This window comes from Strongylocentrotus purpuratus, unplaced genomic scaffold (genome assembly GCF_000002235.5).
Source record: "Strongylocentrotus purpuratus isolate Spur 01 unplaced genomic scaffold, Spur_5.0 spur5_scaffold_18, whole genome shotgun sequence".
NCBI classification, from domain to species: Eukaryota; Metazoa; Echinodermata; class Echinoidea; order Camarodonta; family Strongylocentrotidae; genus Strongylocentrotus; species Strongylocentrotus purpuratus.
The window spans coordinates 6,927,565-6,950,771 of record NW_022145603.1 but is presented as its reverse complement, the minus strand read 5'-3'; the positions used below and the strand labels follow the sequence as shown (position 1 = coordinate 6,950,771).

General features: G+C 34.1%; 1 protein-coding gene across 1 annotated transcript in view; it reads left to right on the top strand.

Annotated features, from left to right (window-relative positions):
• Positions 1-22,956, top strand: part of LOC100891475 (fibrillin-2) — a 65,597-nt gene extending 42,641 nt beyond the window's left edge. The window contains exons 34-57 of the mRNA XM_030989112.1: positions 190-315; positions 1,488-1,613; positions 1,971-2,093; positions 4,115-4,237; positions 5,406-5,531; positions 6,356-6,481; positions 7,522-7,623; positions 8,090-8,203; positions 8,475-8,600; positions 9,110-9,235; positions 10,031-10,132; positions 10,612-10,725; positions 10,997-11,122; positions 11,707-11,832; positions 12,401-12,502; positions 12,987-13,100; positions 13,558-13,680; positions 15,066-15,211; positions 16,150-16,378; positions 17,293-17,394; positions 17,606-17,744; positions 18,632-18,779; positions 19,600-19,653; positions 21,112-22,956. Coding sequence (XP_030844972.1) covers positions 190-315; positions 1,488-1,613; positions 1,971-2,093; positions 4,115-4,237; positions 5,406-5,531; positions 6,356-6,481; positions 7,522-7,623; positions 8,090-8,203; positions 8,475-8,600; positions 9,110-9,235; positions 10,031-10,132; positions 10,612-10,725; positions 10,997-11,122; positions 11,707-11,832; positions 12,401-12,502; positions 12,987-13,100; positions 13,558-13,680; positions 15,066-15,211; positions 16,150-16,378; positions 17,293-17,394; positions 17,606-17,744; positions 18,632-18,779; positions 19,600-19,653; positions 21,112-21,147 — 2,879 coding nt within the window. The 3' untranslated portion in view covers positions 21,148-22,956. The remainder of the gene's footprint in view (positions 1-189; positions 316-1,487; positions 1,614-1,970; positions 2,094-4,114; positions 4,238-5,405; positions 5,532-6,355; positions 6,482-7,521; positions 7,624-8,089; positions 8,204-8,474; positions 8,601-9,109; positions 9,236-10,030; positions 10,133-10,611; positions 10,726-10,996; positions 11,123-11,706; positions 11,833-12,400; positions 12,503-12,986; positions 13,101-13,557; positions 13,681-15,065; positions 15,212-16,149; positions 16,379-17,292; positions 17,395-17,605; positions 17,745-18,631; positions 18,780-19,599; positions 19,654-21,111) is intronic.
• Positions 22,957-23,207: the final 251 nt, after the last annotated feature.

Sequence of the window (23,207 nt, the reverse complement as noted above, 5' to 3'; positions counted from 1 at the left end):
GAAGTTTCCATGAAAGCAAATACATTTTCATTGTTACATGTACTTAATTTACATGGAAATTATACATAATTTACGGCCAAATAATGTGTGGAGGGAAAGGGAATAATGTTGGAATACTGTAAACTGCAAAAGATTATAAACCTGAACATGATAATATGTTTTATATTGTTGTTTTATTTCTTGCTGCAGATGTTGATGAATGTGCCGATGATCCAGTCCCGTGTACTAACGGAATGTGCACTAACACCATTGGGTCTTTCTTCTGTACTTGCAATGACGGATATATTGAAAACGGAGCAAGAACTGGTTGTAATGGTATGTGAAAGGGAATGTTGTAACAAAGAAAAACATGCATAAACATATCCCTTTGGTATTAATATTCATTAAGACACGTTTATCAAGGCTATACCCAAGGGAAACAGGAAATTGGCTGTAGACACTTGGTCTTTCTAGACCGATTCTTTAACACATACTATTATTATGTTGCTTTGGTTAATGTAAAAGCACATCAAACAAGCAGCTCGCAGTTTGAAAATTTTCAAGTTACAAACAAATTTAGAATATATGAAACAAAAAATATATTGTAAGTTAACTTTTCCAGAAATTATATAGCATTGATCAGATAAATCGAAATTGCAAAACGAAATAATTTGTTTAATGTAGTAAACTAGTAAAACACTTTTATGTTGAAAGACCAAGATTGTGAAAAGGAGAGCATGGAGAAGAAAAAATGGAAAGTTGTTTTGAGCGAAAGAGTTCAGAAAGCATTTAACAATGGATATAAACATTTCTATTACACAAATTGAAATTAAGCATAAAAATATGTATTGGAAGAGATAAAATTAAACCGTAATAATTCTGTTTTTCACTTATAAATGTAAACACAGCGTTCATCTAAATCAAGAAAGTTGCTCATAAAATTAGACTGAGTATTTGAATAACAATATTGGGTAATTTTGTATAAGATATTGCACATTATATTTGAGAAAGAAGCCCAAATTAAATATTTGGCAAGGGCATAAAATTGCAGTAACAATTGAACACTAATGTATTAATGAAACAACGGATCAAAATGTGTTTACAGTGTAATGTAATCTGAGATTAAATTGAATAAAAATGTATGTAGCAAACGGTTATTATAGCGGTTTGTTTAAAACCAAACATCTACTGATATGCATGAAAAAACGAAAGTTGTATGTCTAAGCAAATCAGAGTTCAAAAGGTATTTAACAATGGCTATTGCTATTGTTAAATGTAATGATATCATTAATCTGTATTTCTGCCTAGATGGAGCTATTATAAGTGCTCACTTAAGACAGGTGGACTTCATAGAGAGGTATCCACTAAGGCTGGCAGGGTAATTGTCATGGGGGTAATTGTGCTGGAGCAGTTGCAGGGGGTAACTGTCCAGGGGTTAAATGTCCTTGTTGAGTAATTATCATTCGGTTGTTATACTGTATGGATTTCTTGATTCCTTTTTCCGCCAGATATTGATGAATGCGAAAAAGATTCCACCCTCTGTGCTAATGGAATATGCGTTAACACCGATGGTTCTTATACTTGCAACTGTGACGTAGGGTTCCAACTAGATGTCACTGGTGTCAATTGTAGTGGTATGCTTTTCTGAATTTTGCTTCTTTCTTGTAGAGTTGCTTTCTTGCCATAAAGGTGGAATTCCCCTATAATCAATCCATCTTTACACAATCCCCCCTCCTCCCCAACCAATTACCATCCTGAATTCAAATCTGCTCCATTTTCTCTTTAAAAAAATGAATATTACCTCTTTAAAAAAGTGAATATTTCATCTTGCTGTAAAAACCAAGACGTACATTCCAATGTAGTCCTACATGTATTTCATGTAAAGACACATTCCTTATATGTAAATTATTTTTTAGTGTACAAAGTTGATAAAGTGTATCAACATTTTGAAAGACTTTATCTTCTAACCGATACCGTTGTCTCCTGTATAGACATTAATGAGTGTGATGCTGGGAATCTCTGTGCTAATGGAATTTGCCAAAATAACGAGGGATCATACATGTGTTCATGCATTCCTGGATTTGCAGTAGATTCAACAGGGACTACTTGTGATGGTAAGTAAATCTTAAAATCATTTTTTTTAAAGAAACCCCATCAATATTTGTATCAATTTATTTCTTAACTCTTATCATTGGTTTATACCATCAATGCAACCTTTTTGTAACAGCCCGCAGAATTGTTGCCTAGAGAATACCCTCAAGGTTCTCTTGCCACCATGCAAACCTCTCAATTCTGTTTTTTGTATATTCTGTTGGATTATCTTTCCTTCTCCTTTTTTCTGTTATACTTGTAACTTCCTCATGAATTTGTAAATGTCAATGTATTTCTCTGTGCACATAATCTGTTTGAATTGTATTTTTATTGGAATTATGAAAATACATAAAGAGGTTCCTAAAAGAACGCAAAAGTTGAGATCTATGACTTCAACGACATCATTGAGAAAATGTCGTTTTGTTTATTGCATATCAGACAACTTTTTCATCCATGTAAAATCAATACAAGATCATAATGTGTGTGTGTGTGTATTGAGTTTTTACATACGTGTATCATATATGATTATTTATATTTATTATTTACCAACCTTTAAACGTCACCATCCGAAAGACGTCATATGTTTGAGTAAGGTATTTTTATCCTAGGGCTTTTTAAGGATGCAATTTCATTTTTAAAATTGGTTAGTTTTGCAAAAAGAAGGAGCTAGAAATTGGCATATGATGGCTTGCCCTAAGATCAGCTGTGTCAACAAAAGCAAGACTGCTCTTGCTTTATAAATGAAGGCACCATTAATGAAATGGGGGCATTCAATACACAACATTGTCCGTCTAGCGAAGTTGTTGCAAAAGTAGCAAATTTTAGAAAATTACATTGCCTCTAAAAAATAGCCCCAAAATCAAAATTCCTTCATAGTAATAAAGACTGATGATCTTGGAGAAAATTTCCTTCCCAATAAAAGAAATAAAATATCAATGTCATTTCGTCTACAAATCTGATTGAAGTTACAGATGTCAGCATAGCATTCTTTTGGGGCACCTTGTTTAACCCCATTTTAACTGGGCTATTTCAGACCAGGTTTTTACTGGGGGGGGGGGGGGGGTCAATTTGACCCCCCCCCCCCCCCCCCCCCCCTCCTCTAAGATCTCGGCCGTTTTACTGCCGATCGCCGCGAAAATTTGCATGTCAAGTGAAGTGTATAGAATACTATGGTAATTTCTATTTTTTGAAAAATTCACTCATTTGCATATTTATGGTAATTTATGCAAGTACAGCTGTAAGGTCATAAACTTCACATTTTTGCCCATAAATCATACTTTATTGATATTTAAGCATTCTTTTTCACTACATATATTTGTTAGACCGTTTGGAATAATGATACAACACAAAAAATTGGAAGAGCCAGGTTATTCGTTATGTTATCTCTCATTTTGATCATTTCTTGTGTATTTCATTTTTTTTTTTACTTATGTATTTTATTGTTTTTGTTGTTTTATTTCATTTATAACTACAATTCAACTATTTTGACCCCAAAACAAACACCCAAACTTTAAACAAGTTTAAAGAACCAATGTTTTATCTCTTTTTAGGAAAAATGCAATTTCTACAGGGGGGGGGGGGGGGGTCAAATTGACCCCCCCCCCCCCCCCCCCCCCCAGTTAACGTAGGGTTAAAGAATTTTTTTAAGGAAACGGATACAAAAGGCTGAATTATTGTCTACTTAACTTTAGCCAAGCTGCCACTAAACGGCTCTTATGAAATTTAGAAAGTAAGAATATCAATCGAAGAGTTCAACTGTTGAACCTATGTTCTGCTTGTGAACAGGACCTTTTCCAAGTCGATCTATGTTCACGTACTACATCTTTACCTGAATTACTATTATTAATTATTTAATTTGAATTAATTTAATCATTCTACTTGAATCATTTCATTAATATTAATGTACTTGAATTAATTATTCAACTTTGATCTTAATCACATTAAGAATACAAAGTACCAGACTAAAAAGTAACTGGATTTATATTCCATCGGTTATGATCATAAAAAAGGCTAACATGTTCTTCTCCAAATTGCCCCTGATTAGATATTATCGAGTGTGAGGATCCCTCCCTGTGCGTCGATGGAACATGCAACAATATCATGGGGACGTTTAGTTGTGACTGTAACGATGGATATGAGAAGAATATCAACGGAAAGGCTTGTAATGGTATGCTGATATTTCTTTATATGATTTTCAATTAGACAGCCAAACTCTTTTTCATGAAAGAATACTGTGGTTTGATACTCTCATTCAGAACGTCTCTACAGAAGAATACAACAAATTCTTCCCAGAACTACATGCTTACATTTCTGTGATCTGCTTACAACTTTCTCAATCTTGATCACTCCTTCCTTTCCTTTCCTCTTTCCATTTCACCTATTCATTATAATATTTTGTATACCCCAGTACGTGTACTGTATATTTTAAAAACAATGCATATGATATTCCAAGTGACAATATAGTATACAAATATGCACTGCCTTGAGAGGTTCTGGTTAAAACTATGCGCAAGAGGTGACTCCAATAGTACAATAGTATTTGCTGAGGGGCGCAGCCCCGAAGCAAATGGTACTTTTGGAGTCACCGAGGCCCATAGTTTAAACATTACCTCGAATAGAAGGCATGGTATATTTGTTTTATATCCTGCATCAAAAATTTATTATTAAAAAAAAAAAAAAAAATTAAAATGTCAATTTTTATCTAAAAAGATTTAAAATATTTTGTTTTCATTAAATTAAAAATAATTAAAAATTAAAATTAAAAAATTGATTCAATTAAAAAAAAAAAAATCACATTTTTGTTCAACTCCCAAATAGTAAACCGAAATAGTACTCTTATATAGTACTTTCTAAAAATAGGTTAAATATTTATGGTCATGTGACGAGCTCTCAACCAATCAAAAGCCAACAAATTTTTGATGCAGGATACAATTTATACTATCTAGTTGTCGATACTACCCCCCTCCCCCCCCCTTAGAAATTCATTGATTACCATGCAACTGTTGAAGACTGTGTTCAGCCTTCTTATCACTTTTTTTTAAAGGTGTTGCATACATTTTTTAATCAAATTTGCAAAAACCTGACATTTTTTGCAAGCTTACACAAATTTGTGTGATTGCATGTTAGGCCAACTTTGAACGATGTGTCATTTTCCACATGTTTTTCTAAAAAATACTGTTTTCACTAAATTTAACTTTAAATTGTATAATTACAACATATACCGGTATGTATTCATGGAACTTTTCTTTTCTATTGAGACCAACATAACTATGATAAAATGAAATGAAATGATCAATGGATTACTTCTATTCTTATGTTTTCTTTCCCATATTTAGATATCGATGAATGTGCAAACATTCCAAACCCATGTGGGAATGGAACCTGTAACAATATTGACGGGACTTATGGGTGTACCTGTCACCCTGGATTTGAGGCCAACGAGAGCGGTACTGCCTGTAATGGTAAGATTGTTACCACTGGCAAACAGAAGGGCATGTGGGGGGAGTTTCACAAAACTTGTCATCAGTGACAAATAACAATTTTTGTTATAAGCTGCTGAAATCCTTGCTTGTGATTGGTTATCAGCAGATTTGTCACTGATTATTGTCATTTGTCATTGAAAAAAGGCTTTGTGAAACAGGTCCCAGTTCTTACCTTTATCACAAGGTTAATGTCTGTATGTCTGTCTAGTTAAAATGATATCTCAAGAACCACTTCAGAAATGAACTTCAAACTTGAAGATAGTTTGTATCACTATTGGAAGACGGTCTGAATAGATTATAGAGTAACTAGGTCCAAGGTCATTAATGAAATTCCTGGTATTTGCCTCGTTATAGCGATATCGCGATCTAGAATCACTAAAGATTTGAGGCACAAAATTGGTGATATTATGTATTACCCTATAAAGACAATCTAATTGAATTTCCAGTTTATAGGTCAAAGGTTACAAAGTTCAATTTCAACATTTTAGATATAGCCTTTTTGCAAATAAACAAAAAAAGGACCACAGGAGATACGAGGCTTAAACTTGGTGATCGTGTGTATCACCATATGAAGATGATCTGATCAGATTATTGGTTCAAAGGTCATAGAAGTCAGTTCATGAATTTACAGGTTTTAGCCTTACTATTGCGATATCTCAAGAACCATAGAAGATGGGCTTTTTGTTTTTAGTGTGATATTTCATGGATAAATCCAGCCATTTCCTATACCTTTAGAGCGGATGCATATATGAGACGCAGTGGCATTTATGCTCTTTTTTAATGTATTTTTGATTCTTTTCTAGACATCATTGAGTGTGCTGGTAATGCTAATCCCTGTGGTGATGGAGAATGCACTAATACCGATGGATCTTACATGTGCATCTGTGACAGCGGCTTTAGATTAAGTGTGGATGGCAGTACATGTGACGGTATGTACATGTACCCAAAATTTCTACAATTGATAACATATAACGTCGGTGGGGTGACAAAACCTCGTATCTCTAAAAATCATGAATTTTCAGGAGAGCGGAAAATTATTTCCTGTCTCAACAGACTTAGTGCTGTGACACCGTCCTTTGTGTGGAATTTGTGAAAAAACCGAGACAGGAGGCGTTCCATGGATTTATCAGGTGGTGTCGTAGGCCATTAGGTACACAATTATGAAAAAAAAAATCAAAATCTCAAAAAATTGAGATACAAGGTTTTGTCACCCCACCGACTATGAAGAGAACGTATACGTTTAATAACTAATGAACTTTCTCATTCTTGTTATGTTGTTGTGGAAGAATATCACCAAAAATAATTCCCCTGAAAGGATGGCTTTCCAATTCCAAATGCCATATTCAAATTATGCCAAGAAATAAATAAAGGTTGTGGACCACACTTTCATGCCACATACTTGTGTATTTCCATATGTATTTTTCTGTGTACAGTTCATGGTAATGGAGCCTTATACCCCGGCTGTATCTAAATGTCTGCTTTATCAGAATACTTCAAAGAATCCATCTCCTCAAGTACCCTTTGGGTGTTTTACTGGATATTGAACCCAACACCCATCTCAGTTCACATAAAAGAGTAAAGGCTTGTTCCGATATGAAGTAAACCACCGCCCAAATGTATAAAGGAATGGCAACGTCATAACTGAGGCCTTGCCCATATTCCCTGAAGCACTGTGTTATAAGATACAGAAATGTGACGGATAATACACAAGAATGCTACTAGATTGGACATTACCAATATTCTGGCAATTAATATTTTAGACGTAGGCAGCGAAATTGTACAGTTTTATGTTTATATAGAGGACATTACTCATCATTTAAAAAGTTTCTTCAACGTTTAAATTGTATCAGTAAGATATAAAGCTTCTCTCTCTCTCTCTGCTTTTTGGCACCAACCCCCAGTCAATGAATGTATCAGAGTATTATTAATGCATTAATCCAAACATTCTACAACTTTATTTTCTGTTTAGCCGAGTGTGGTGGAGCTGTTTGTCAGAATGGCGGAGCATGCGGGAGTACTAACCAGTGTGATTGTGCTAATACTGGTTTTACCGGTACTATGTGCGAGACTAGTAAGTACCCCTCCCCTGAAAAAAATATATAAATATAAGTTTAGTTTTAATAATTATAAGAAATACATTAAAATGACAAGTAAATGATAAATCAATGAATAAAAAGGAAAAGTATTAAATAAATGAGAGATAATTTTATTAGTAAATATGTGCAATTGACAAAACGGGTATATTGATACTGCAACATCTTAGGAAGCTGTGAAGCTATTTATACCAAACTTGGCCCAATCAACTGGCATATAAGGATTACTTTATTAAATATTCTTTAGGTGTAAAAGGTATGAAAGGTCAAATTAGTTTTACAAATGATGTAATTTATTCCTGAATTGTCATACATTTACATTTGAAATACGACTTAATACTTAATTTTCCCTTTTATCTGCCCAAAAAGATTAATCTGTCAAAACGAAAATTATTTCTCTTCACTTTGATCACTATCATTGTCTTTGGAACTCAATTTGCACAGATATCGATGAATGTGAAAGCAATCCTTGTATGAATGGAGGAAGTTGCGCTGATGAAGTTAACTCTTTTACTTGTTCTTGTGCTGATGGCTATACTGGGACTTTGTGTGGAACAGGTAAGCTACAAGGTTGAATCATATTACATACCTACATACATGCACTTATTATGTAGAGCAATTGCTCCTTTCTAATCAGGAAATTAAAGATGAAGAGCGAATAAAATAATAAAAAGAAAGAAACATTATAAAGGTCATTTAAAGAGCAGGTATGAGATTGTGATTCCCACAACGATCTCTATTAACAATGTGTGGTAGGGTATGATAAGTGTAGCCTTTAATAGAAATGATCAATAGATTACCTCTTTTCTGTTTTCTTTTCCATATTTAGACATCGATGAATGTGCAAAAATTCCAAACCCATGTGGGAATGGAACCTGTAACAATGTTGACGGGACTTATGAATGTACCTGTGACAGTGGGTTTGAGGCCAACGAGAGTGGTACTGCCTGTGATGGTAAGATTTTCACCAGAAACATAAACTAGGTTATCAGTTCTTACATATACCATAGATCATTTACAGTTATGCATGTAATTGCAAAATTTTCACCAGTAGCATAAACAAGGGCATCAGTTCTTACTTTTATCAAAACTGCCTGTAATAGAAGGATTAAGGTCTGCCCGTCTCTACGTCTGCCCTGCTTTCTCAATAAAGCGATATATCAAGCCCCACTTCAGATATGAACTTCAAACTTGAAGATAGTAAATATCACCATAGAAAACGATATGAATACATTTTGGAGTAACTACATCAAAGTTCACGGAGTTCAATTCATGAATTTATAGGTTTTATTTAGCCTTGCTATTTTGATATCTCAAGAACCACAATAGATAGGCTTTTTCTTTTCAGTGTGATATGTCGTGAATAAATCCATCCATTTCCAAAACTGAATTTAGGGCGGAGGCATAGAGAAGATGCATTTGCATTTAGCATTTTTTTTAAATGTCTTTTTGTTTCTTTTCTAGACGTCGATGAGTGTGCTGCGGTTGCTAATCCCTGTGGGGATGGAGAATGCCATAATACCGATGGATCTTACATGTGCATCTGTGACAGCGGCTTTAGATTAAGTGTGGATGGCAGTACATGTGACGGTATGTACATGTACCCAAAACTTCCACCTTTGAAAACATATGAAGAGAACGTATATGAGCTTTGTCTTTCATTTCATGTTGTTGTGGAAGAATATCATCAAAAATAATTCCCCTGAAAGGATGGCTTTCCAATTCCAAATGCCCTCATATTCAAATTATGCCAATAAATAAATAAAAGTTGTGGATCACACTTTTATGCCACATACTTGTGTAGTTCCGTATGCATTTTTCTGTGTACAGTTCATGGTAATGGAACGCTATACCCCGGCTGTATCTTAATGTCTGCTATATATCAGAATACTTCACGGAATCCATCTCCTCAAGTACCCTTTTGGTGTTTTACTGAATATTGAACTCAACACCCATCCCAGTTAACATAAAAGAGTAAAGGCTTGTTCCGAAATGAAGTAAACCACCGCCCAAATGTAAAAAGAAATAGCAACGTCGTCACAGAGGTCCTGCGCATATTCCCTGAAGCACTGTGTTATAAGATACAGAAATGTGACGAATAATACTAAATATGCTACAGTTTTTTAGCGTCATATTTGAACAAGCATCCAGGGGGCTAGATTAGACAATTAATATTTTATACATAAGCAGCTAATTTGTACAGTTTTATGTTTACATAGTGTGCATTACTCGTCATTTAAAAAGTTCTGTCAACGTTTAACTTGTAGCAGTAAGATATAAAGCTTCTCTCTCTCTGCTTTTTGGCACCAACCCCCAGTCAATGAATGTATCAGAGTATTATTAATGCATTAATCCAAATCTTCTACAACTTTATTTTCTGTTTAGCCGAGTGTGGTGGAGCTGTTTGTCAGAATGGCGGAGCATGCGGGAGTACTAACCAGTGTGATTGTGCTAATACCGGTTTTACCGGTACTTTGTGCGAGACCAGTAAGTACCTCCCCTGAAGAAAAAAAAAATATATATATATATATATATAAGTTTAGTTTTAATAATGATAAGAAATAAATAAAAATGACAAGCAAATGAATAAACCATTAAATGAAAGGAAAAGTATTAAATAAATTAGAGATAATTTTATTGATAAATATGTGCAAATGACAAAACAGGTATATTGATACTGCAACATCTTAGGAAGCTGTGAAGCTATTTATACCAAACTTGGCCCAATCAACTGGCATATAAGGATTACTTTATTAAATATTCTTTAGGTGTAAAAGGTATAAAAGGTCAAATTAGTTTTACACATGATGTAATTTATTCCTGAATTGTCATACATTTACATTTGAAATACGACTTAATACTTAATTTTCCCTTTTATCTGCCAAAAAAGATTAATCTGTCAAAATGAAAATTAGTTTCTCTTCACTTTGATCACTATCATTGTCTTTGGAACTCGATTTGCACAGATATCGATGAATGTGAAAGCAATCCTTGTACGAATGGAGGAAGTTGTGCTGATGGAGTTAACTCTTTTACTTGTTCTTGTGCTGATGGCTATACTGGGACTCTGTGTGGAACAGGTAAGCTATAAGGTTGAATCATATTACATACCTACATACATGCACTTTTTATGTAGAGCAATTGCTCCTTTCTAATCAGGAAATTAAAGATGAAGAGCGAATAAAATAATAAAAAGAAAGAAACATTATAAAGGTCATTTAAAGAGCAGGTATGAGATTGTGATTCCCACAACGATCTCTATTAACAATGTGTGGTAGGGTATGATAAGTGTATCCTTTAATAGAAATGATCAATAGATTACCTCTTTTCTGTTTTCTTTTCCATATTAAGACATCAATGAATGTGCAAACATTCAAAACCCATGTGGGAATGGAACCTGTAACAATGTTGACGGGACTTATGAATGTACCTGTGACAGTGGGTTTGAGGCCAACAAGAATGGTACTGCCTGTGATGGTAAGTTTTTCACCAGAAACATAAACTAGGTTATCAGTTCTTACATATACCATAGATCATTTACAGTACTGCATGTAATGGTCAGATTTTCACCAGAAGCATAAATAAGGGTGTCAGTTCTTACTTATATCATAGATCATTTACAGTTATGCATGTAATTGCAAAATTTTCACCAGTAGCATAAACAAGGGCATCAGTTCTTACTTTTATCAAAACTGCCTGTAATAGAAGGATTAAGGTCTGCCCGTCTCTACGTCTGCCCTGCTTTCTCATTAAAGCGATATATCAAGCCCCACTTCAGATATGAACTTCAAACTTGAAGATAGTAAGTATCACCATAGAAAATTATATGAATACATTTTGGAGTAACTACATCAAAGTTCACGGAGTTCAATTCATGAATTTATAGGTTGTAGCCTTGCTATTTTGATATCTCAAGAACCACAATAGATAGGCTTTTTCTTTTTAGTGTGATATGTCGTGAATAAATCCATCCATTTCCAAAACTGAATTTAGGGCGGAGGCATAGAGAAGATGCATTTGCATTTAGCATTTTTTTTAATGTCTTTTTGTTTCTTTTTTAGACGTCGATGAGTGTGCTGCGGTTGCTAATCCCTGTGGGGATGGAGAATGCACTAATACCGATGGATCTTACATGTGCATCTGTGACAGCGGCTTTAGATTAAGTGTGGATGGCAGTACATGTGACGGTATGTACATGTACCCAAAACTTCCACCTTTGAAAACATATGAAGAGAACGTATATGAGCTTTGTCTTTCATTTCATGTTGTTGTGGAAGAATATCATCAAAAATAATTCCCCTGAAAGGATGGCTTTCCAATTCCAAATGCTCTCATATTCAAATTATGCTAAGAAATAAATAAAAGTTGTGGATCACACTTTTATGCCACATACTTGTGTAGTTCCGTATGCATTTTTCTGTGTACAGTTCATGGTAATGGAACGCTATACCCCGGCTGTATCTTAATGTCTGCTATATATCAGAATACTTCACGGAATCCATCTCCTCAAGTACCCTTTTGGTGTTTTACTGAATATTGAACTCAACACCCATCCCAGTTAACATAAAAGAGTAAAGGCTTGTTCCGATATGAAGTAAACCACCGCCCAAATGTATAAAGGAATGGCAACGTCGTGACTGTAAGATATAAAGCTTCTCTCTCTCTGCTTTTTGGCACCAACCCCCAGTCAATGAATGTATCAGAGTATTATGAATGCATTAATCCAAATATCCTACAACTTTATTTTCTGTTTAGCCGAGTGTGGTGGAGCTGTTTGTCAGAATGGCGGAGCATGCAGGAGTACTAACCAGTGTGATTGTGCTAATACCGGTTTTACCGGTACATTGTGCGAGACTAGTAAGTACCTCCCCTGAAGAAAAAAAAAAATATATATATATATATATATATAAGTTTAGTTTTAATAATAATAAGAAATAAATAAAAATGACAAGCAAATGAATAAATCAATAAATAAAAAGGAAAAGTATTAAATAAATTAGAGATAATTTTGTTGGTAAATATGTGCAAATGACAAATCAGGTATATAATGTTACTGCAACATCTTAGGAAGCTGTGAAGCTATTTATGCCAAACTTGGCCCAATCAACTGGCATATAAGGATTACTTTATTAAATATTCTTTAGGTGTTAGAGGTATGAAAGGTCAAATTAGTTTTACAAATGATGTAATTTATTCCTGAACTGTCATGCATTTACATTTGAAATACGACTTAAACTTAATTTTCCCTTTTATCTGCCCAAAAAGATTAATCTGTCAAAATGAAAATTAGTTTCTCTTCACTTTAATCCCGATCATTGTCTTTGGAACTCAATTTGCACAGATATCGATGAATGTGAAAGCAATCCTTGTATGAATGGAGGAAGTTGTGCTGATGGAGTTAACTCTTTTACTTGTTCTTGTGCTGATGGCTATACTGGGACTCTGTGTGGAACAGGTAAGCTATAAGGTTGAATCATATTACATACCTACATACATGCACTTTTTATGTAGAGCAATTGCTCCTTTCTAATCAGGAAATTAAAGATGAAGAGCGAATAAAATAATAAAAAGAAAGAAACATTATAAAGGTCATTTAAAGAGCAGGTATGAGATTGTGATTCCCACAACGATCTCTATTAACAATGTGTGGTAGGGTATGATAAAAGTAGCCTCACTAATATTTGTTTGCACAATGCAATCTCATGTCCAGAACTCAACCATTTCCTTCATCGTCAATATCACCATCATTATTATTTTTTGTTAAATTGTTAATATAGTTGTTATTATTATCATTATTATTATTATCATTATTAGTATTGCCATCATATATTATCATTGTTTATATTATGATAATTATTATTAAAGATTATTCATCATATTGTTCCAAATTTTCATTTTACCACTTTACATAGATGTTAATGAGTGTGAGCTTGATTCGAGTCTCTGTAGTAATGGAAGATGTGTCAACTTGGATGGATCATACACTTGTATCTGCAATGCTGGATTCACATTAGTCAATGCAAATTCTTGCAATGGTATGTCTAAATATAAGTTTTTCTTTTTCAATAAGGAATAATATAGGTTTCTACCAACTTGGTAAAATTGAAATTACAGATAGATAATAACAAACAAATCAATATCAAGTTCGTTCAGTTTCATGCAAAATTTCATGAAGGAATAGTTCATCATCCAAATAGCATTTTTATATATCGTTTTTTATGCCTCCGTTACGAAGTAGCCGGAGGCATTATGTTTTCGGGCTGTCTGTCCATAGTACGTACGTACGTACGGCCCGTTCTCGTGATCGCGTTATCTCAAGAACAGACTGATAGATTCCTACCAAACTTTGGTCGTTTATGTAACTTGCAGAGACAATGATTTGATTAGATTTTGGGGTCACGAGGTCAAAGGTCACAGGGCTCATTATGTATGCAAAAATAGCTTGTGATCGCGTTATCTCAAGTACCGATTGATGAATTCCTGCCAAACTTAGGTCATGTATGTATCTTGCAGAACCAATGAATTGATTAGATTTGGGGGTCACGAGGTCATAGGTCAAAGGTCCCAGGGCTCATTATGTATGCAAACATAGCTTGTGATCACATTATCATTAGAACAGATGGACAGATTACCATGAAACTCAGGACATGTATGTATCTTGCTGAGGCAATGAACTGATTAGTTTTTGGGGTCATGAAGTCAAGGTCAAAGGTCATGGGGCTCATTATGTATGCAAAAATAGCATGTCATTGCATTATCATTAGAACCGATGGATGGATTACCATCAAACTCAAGACATGTATGTATCTTGCATTTTTGGGTCATGAGGTCAAAGATCCATACATGTATATGAGAAATAACTTGTAATCACAATATTCTGAGAATTGTTAATGGATTACAACGGAACTTGAATATGAAAAATTTCTTCCATTTTGATTTGTAAAATTGCTATATGACAGAGGCATCACAGTCGAAGTTCCATCTAGTTTGCATGTGATTTAATAGTTACATATCCAAAAGTATGTAACAACTTATATGCTCTGGCTCCTAATGGTTAGGAGCCAGAGCATATAACACTGAGTTCCTATGGGGAGTATATTTATTCAGATGGTCATATCTCAGCCAATACTTAACATATTCAATTGGTTTTCGACATTTGGACATTATTTTTGATGTTATTTCGGAATATGAAAAAGAAAATGAGAAATTCTAAAAACAGATTTTTGATGACGTCACACTTCACCACTCTATTGCATATATTGTACACTTTCCATCTGTGGTCTCATTATGGAAACCTTGTTTGATGAGAATACAAAACCAAATGTATTCATGATTTTTGCATGGAGGAAACACATTGAAGTATCCATAAATATCTTGGCTTCATGTCATTGTTTTTGTTTCTTTGTTCATGTATATCCAGCTCTCCCAAGCAGTCTGTCCACTAGTCAAGTGACTGTGAAGATTACAGGACAAAGTCTGAATGGTCAAACCCTGACGTATACACCAGAATTAACCGATAGGTCATCGGCCAAATTCATGGAATATGAAGTTGCATTCTGTTACATTGTAAGTATGTCTTTCTTCACCAGTAAATGCGAGAAAATTGATGACAATTCTATAGACTCAAATATGTACAAATGGTGCTTCTTCAGCACACTACATAATCACCATACATTATATATCACATTAAGATGTCCATACAAATGTCAGGTAGTGCAGTAGTCTACTGGAACTTTGTAATAAAGTGTTGGTTCCTCCTGAACAAATGCTACTTGTAGATCCATGAAATAAAAGAGAGAATATACCTGTAGTCCTTTCTTTATGCCTCCGCCACTGAAAATGGTGCACAAGAAATTGTTTTTATCGTCTTGCCAGTCCGTCCTCCGTTCGTCCCATTTGAACAAAACTTGGATGAAATATGTACAAGTATGAGTATGAAAAGTTGAACTGACTATATTTTTGGTGTTAAAGCTTGAAGGTCAAATGTCACAGGCTCATACATGTGTTTTCAAATACCAAAAATATATCTTGTTTACGCAATAGCTTGAAAACACATTGTAGTAATTCAAACCATACTTGGATGAAGTATGCATGAGCATTAAAGGATGAACTGATTGGATCTTTGGTGAGAGGTGTCAAAAGTCAAACGTCACATGGTCATGAAAGCGTTAAACTTACCAGAAAATATATCTTCACTGCAATAATGGGTTGATGTCAAAGTCAGAGGAACATTCATATAGACAGAGGTATATTGGAGAAGTAAGAGGAGACACTCTACTGCTATGGGTTATTAGTGTTGTATTTCTGATCATTTTGTTGTTTCCAGAACCTCATAGTTTACATCAATTTGTGTGCACTACATAATCACCCTGTATCTATTGATTTTTCAGTGCATGACTGGAACTGAACTTTATCTTTGAAAAAAAAATATATATATTTACATGAACTACATATGTATACAAGCATACTCTGATTCTGGCTTTCTCTACTTTCTCATTTATCAGTTCAGCCAATACGTAAGGGAACAGTTAGGTTCTCAACTTGTTAATGCTAATTGCATAGTGCTGTCATTCAGCCAAGGTAGCGTAGTCGGTGACGTGCAAGTGGAACTTGCTGCTGAGAGCCAAAGTGTAGCAGATGGGCTTGCTGTGAGTTTATCTGCCTTATCTACCAACATTGATCAAAACTTATCAGCTAATGGTCAAACTCTGGTAGCATCTATATCGGCAGAAGGTAAGAGTAAAATCCAGGCTTTTTTCACCAGCCATTCTTTTAAGACACCTTACAAGAGGATATTATCTTTTTAGTTGTCAAAACAAATAATGTTGTTGTTTGTGACTTGGTATCTTGACATGAGTTCAGCTGTATGCAATGTATAAAGAGCCACCTTCGCAAATGACAGGCAATGCCAGAGGACACAATCACAGGTCAATTTCAGATACTTGTTTGCATTAGAAATTTATAGTATAGCCTTGCAAATGTTAAAAGTTTGTGATTTTAATTTGACGGTCCCTAATTATTTGCAAAATCATATCTAAGATTAATTGGTAATGAACTCTAGATCACTAAGGGCTAGAGTGAGTATCTGATGCAACCAAGGGATAAGATGTGTTCAAGATACACTCGAACATACAGCAAATAGTGTTTGTTTTTTAAATTTGTTTGTGACAAATAATTCTTCAAATTATGATATCTTGGAGTGACTTGCATTTGAACCAATTGTTATGTCATCATAAAATATCGAATCAAAGATGGTTCTGTAATAATACATAGGCAAGAAAAGGCATGGTGCTGGTGCACATGGCGTTTGACATTGTCCAATCCATGGGATTCGACCCCTGTGCAGTCAACCGTGAAGAGATGCCCAACAAAAATGGTACTAAAATAAGAGGAATGACGCTACTTATCATATTCTGTACTTATAGTTCTATAAATTAGGCAATTTCAAAAATTGCACACATCTAGCTGTCAAAGCACATGTAGTATTCAGTATACTGTATTATTATTATTATTATTTGTTCATATTAGAGTAGTTATGGAGTTCTTGTGTTTTCTACTGTTTATACCTTGTCAATAAATAACGATAAAATAAGTTGGTCAGTTATCTGAAGTAATTTGAATCATTCATATATCTTTGAAATGAACAGTTCAGTGCGATCAAACAAACTGCCAGAACGGTGGGACATGTACTTCTGCTGGACAGCCTTGTAATTGCCCAGCTGGTTTTACAGGAGACCTTTGCCAGAATGGTAAGTTGTGTAATTAGTCATTTTTAGTGTGCTTATGCTCCCTCTCACTCATTCTCCCTAGGCGTACACGTTTATATATATATATATGGTGTTATATACAGTTTCACAAGAAATGGATGTGAGGGTACTCTCTTTTCTTTGCGTACATGTACATGTATATTTGTTTGATCATGTTTTTCCTAATCTCATATCTGATACATTTATTTTGCAGCTCCTCAAGGATTGTCGAATGGAGCCATCATTGGTATTGCTCTCGGAGTTTTTGGTTTTGTTCTTGTCCTCATAACCTGTGTCTGCTGCGTTTTCGTACAAGGTGTCAGACGAAATCAAGCAACAAAACTGATGCTCGCGTGAGTATTACAATACACTTACAAATGAACGAGCTCAAGCTATTACTTACCACATCTACATGTATGATTTCAATATATATGACGACTGTAGTAACAAGATAATAGCTCTAGAGCTTGAATTGGATAACACATTACATTAAATGGTAGTTTTATGTTGACACAATTCAATAATAGTATACCTCATAAAGTATGGGACCTATATATGTATTTTTGACTTGCCTTAAATGTATTTAAGGCAAAACAAAACAAACAAACCATTTTTTTATTACGAGCATACCAAAACTCTTTGTATATATGTTTATACATGTTCTTACTTATTGTTTATTGCTGTTATGAATTTATGTTCAATATTTTGTTATTAATATTATTATCATATCTATATTTGTTAAACTATAATGTACATCATTATGTTTAACAGGGCCTCATGGAAGACCACCATTACTGGTGATAAATCAGTCACCTTGTCTAAATATCAGAAATAAATAAATAAATATATAAATCTAGAGGTGCCTTGCCAAGTGATATTTAACTCTTCTTGACATGTTGTATGCATGATATTAAGAAAGTGTCTATCAATCTATAAATCTGCTGCCTATTTGTACAAATCTCTATCTACCTGTCTACATTTATTTATATAATTATACACCTTTATCCTCCTTTCTATCCATCTGCATACCTGTTTATCTATCTATCAATCTGTCCAACTCTGTGTAACCACAGATCCCTCTCAATTCTCTTTGAGATGCAGTGAACCACTTGATTGGACCATCACAGTTCTTAGTGATGGTCTTCTGTCTCGACACATTTTGTAAATTTGTTGATGCTTTTTCTCACAATGTTTACACTGATAACAACAAAATATATAACAATGATGTTTTTTTCTTCAGTGAACAACGGTATGACAATCCAAGTAGACAAAATAGAGGCTTCTACGGAAACGAATCTTTCAATGGTTCTGATGAGTACAACTCCCTTGAAGGACGCCGATATGCTGTTGGTCAAGCATTGGATCGACTGCGCGGAACTGATGCACTGGTAAAAACAGTTTCCTTGTCAATGTGTTTATATACCTCACAGATAATCTCCCTGTTCAACATGGTATTTATCATGTAATACATACACCAAAGGCTTCCTATATCTTACCAAAAAGATAAACAGTATATAGTTTTCAAACACCTGCACTTCATTTTCCATTGTAGCATTGTGTGCTTAAAACAATGCATAAATCATTATGCAACATATACAATGAATTTGACACCGGCACAGCAAGGGTTATCAAAATAACAACAAATATTGAAAAACAAAACAACCCTCATCCTCAAAAAATATCAAGGCATGGATGGTGAATGTGCACCGCCACCCCCCCCCCCCCCCCCATCCCGTACATAGCCTCCAGGACATATACCACTGCTTGAAATATCCACGTAAATGTCAAAATCTGAATATCAGTAAGGAATTATATTCAGCTGCACAATGAATGATCACATTGAATAGACCATTTTACTAACTGTTTCAACGTATACATGTTTCTTCTCCCCCATTACCAGTCATTCCATTCACCTGCTAATAATTGCATCTCTATGAATGGGGTTCACTTTGCTTACATTATTTCTTGCTATGTTGGACAATCCTCTGGCAAGTTTTTGAGCAGTCAAGAAAAACATTTGTTTAAAAATTATGCAAACAATGAATAAACATGTCTAGTGCGGCATGTTTTATTTTAAATTGTTATTGTTCAAGATACAACTAGATTCTTGTTTATCTGTTTTAATCAATATACTTTTGATTTTATAGATTATGTTTTGAAAGAAAAAGAATTTATTATGTCTTTTTTTATTGTTTGTCTTGTCAACAGCGTCATGGAGATGGCAATTTCAGGACTCCCTACGTGGTAGATGGGAGTGAAATGGTATGTAAAAGATTCTTTGCATTTGACAATGCTCCGATTCGTAGTGTCATTTGTCAGGAGAGTTTGGCCAACCATATTTGAGTTTGGCCAACCGTATTTGAGTTTTGCCAACCATATATGAGTGTTCCACAGTTTTGCAAATACTGCTATGATGGGCAGACACTGAATAAAAATACACCATGCTCTGACCAACTGAAATCAAGTTGGTCAAACTCTTGTGTATATGACTCTGAGTACTTGTAATACGGTATGCCACCTGTCAGATGCCGTGGGCCAATTTAGGACTTCTGGGCTCGACATAAAATCTGAGCTCTCTCGACGGCGTTGTTGCATGGCTTTTTTACCCACTGTTTGTGGACATTTGATGCATACAGAGTAATCGAATGAAGAACTTTGCAACGTGTCAACTCCTTTTTTCCAAGAACTATACGAGATTAGCATAAGTTACCCCGTTGTAAAGCTGCCCTTTCAAAATTCCTAATATGTATTAATTAATGCTTATTTAATTAATGATAACGATCTGGGTTTGTTATAGGGCTTGATACATTGGCAATGTCTCTAAGCCCTTTATTGTTATAGTATTACCATTGGTCATTGGATTAATGTTTGCCTGCACACAATGCATGCAAATGTAGGCACATTCTCCACTCCAGAGGTGCCAACATCCCAGCCAAGTGCCATTTCCCAGAAACTCCCAGAAACCTGGTACCCATTTAATACCTGAGTAGAGATTAGTAAATGTGGATTAATTCCAGTCAAAGGACATTATTGTTTGGCTTGGATTCAAACCCTCAACCCTTGGATTGAAAGGCAAGTGAATGGACCACTATACCACGACACCTCCACTTTCACCGTCTTAGGAAAATGAACCATTCCCAGTCTTAATATACTGGAATTACTTAGATAAACATGTGTAATTATGGTATTTTGCAATGCTTGTCATGTCACATTTGTGTCTTTTCTTAAACCCCTCATTTATTATTTCTACTTTAGAGTGTTCTGATCACCAGAAAATATATTGTTTTATATGTTACTAGTTCCATGTTGTATTACTTTATTCCAAATATGAGCTTTAGAGATATTACATATAAATATTTTAATTTAAGTCACTATATATATATATATATGTATTACACTCTCAATTATAAACAAGAAACTTGTGAGTAGACTATGCAGTATGCAGTGCACCTGTTGCGTTCGCTTCTAATAGGGCTCGCACCGCACAGGACGGAAGTCCAACTTGGGTTCCACATGCACTATTTTGTATCCTTACCTTTTAACCGTGAATCCATTAGATGCCTGGTTAAATGTTGAAGTTTTATTTATTAATTCTAGCAATACATAAGTTATTTGTGGTTAGTGATTGGTACACTTTAATACCAAATGATATGTATTTTCTTTCAAACTTTGATATTTTGTTTCAATTTTTTTGTTTTGTTCTACTCTTCTTTATTACAGTACAACGGTGTGGAGCGAAATCCAATGCATTATTGATCACCAAGAAACTTACCTTCGGACAAAGAACGAATATGACAACGGAAAAGAATATAGTGAATTAGTTATATATTTCTTATGGATAGATGGGTTCTCTTCTGGATAGGCTAAATATCAAAGTGTATACAATCATATTATTATATTAATTAAGGGCTTACTTGCATTTGACAGATTGACTGAATAAATTTAAATGCATATGATGTAGAAAGGAGAGCGTTCAAGTAAACAGAATGGTGTGATCATATGGGATGAATCCATGGCGCTAAAACAATACAAACAGTAATTTTGAATCTTTCTTTTATGAATATAAATAACATTGTTTACCTCTTGCACTTTTATCTGTCACATTTTTGCCAGGTACCAAAGTAACGCCCTGGATAGGCTAAATATCAAAGTGTATACAATCATACTATTATATTAATTAAGGGCGTACGGTATTTGCATTTAACCGATTGTTTGATGTAATCATGCTAAGTCTCTATTACAAACGATCATACTATTATATTAATTAAGGGTTACTCACATCACTCTTAAAGTACTACTTATCAGCAAGTCTTTGTTAAAAACATAAGACTATGATATAGAAATATTTGAAGATAAGTATAAAAATGAATTGAATACGATTTTCTGTATTATCTGTGAGTGTATAAGGGCTGCATTGTTGATCAGGACGGGTTTGATATCATATCTGTATTGATCAAGTAATTTATGTTTATCTCACGCTTTTAATGCGGATCAATTTTAAGACTTTAAATAGTACAAATTTTCTATAGTTTTATTTCAAATGCTTATGTTAGCGGGGAGTATACCACCCCCCCCCCCCCTCTTTCTCTCTCTTTCTATATATATAGTAGATAACTACTCCTTTTAATTGATATGATTTTGTATGAATAGATTTAATTGCATATTATGTAGAAAAGGGCTTTCAAGTACCCAGAATAATGTGATCATGTGATTACCTGTCACATTTTTGCCAGGCACCAAAGTAATGCACTGGATAGGCTAAATATCAAAGTGTGTACAATCATATTATTATATTAATTAAGGGCTTATGGTATTTGCATTTAACCAATTATTTGATGTACCCAGAATAATGTGATCATATATGATAAATACATAGCACTAAAACAATACAAAGAGTAACTTAGATTATTTTCTTTATGAATATTAAACAATGTTTTTTTACCTCTTGCACTTGTACCTGTGACATTTGTGTCAGGTACCAAAGTAACCCCCCCCCCCCCACCTCCAGGAATATTTTTAATCCCATTTGCTTGACTTGCAATTACAGGATTGTGTAACAAGGACTTGTTTGTTCAATTAATTAATAAAAGGTTATGCTGATTTTATGAAGATTAAGGGAAGTGTAACCAAAACTTTCACTTAGGTCCTTTCTCTTGTTTAGGAACGTGTCGCTTCAATAATGATGTAGAAATGAATTGGGTTGAAAGGGAAAAAAAATACATGAATGTACGCATGATGTATTGAAACAAAGCAGGCTTTCAATGGATGTGTCATGTAGCACAATACAAGTAAATTTATTGACGCACACATACTTTCTTTTGTCTCATTGCCATTTGAAAATATTTTTCTAAACATGTAATATATCTTTTGTTTAATTTCTATTTTCATGTTCCTCGGAAGCAATTCCTTATACAGTACTATGATTACCCCTTATAAGTCTTTCAGTTTTCAAGGATGTATTTTTTTTTTAAATTTCGTACGATATATTTTTGTATTGATATATATTTTTCATTAGAGATCACAAGTAATTGAAATAAATGTTCCAATAGGGAAGACTGCTGAATAGTTATTTGAGTTCATGTGTGATTCATAGAGTGTATTTTTTCAATACAGACAATTTAAGACGTGTTGGTATACTATTATTATTATAATCATCATCATCATCATCATTTTTAATTTTAATATTATCAACATTTATAATCAATAATATCAAGATTGTTGGTATACAAATTATCACTATTTATTATTATCATTATTATTATTAATAGATAAGAGATTATATATTAACGATTGCTTTATGACTGATCATCAAATGG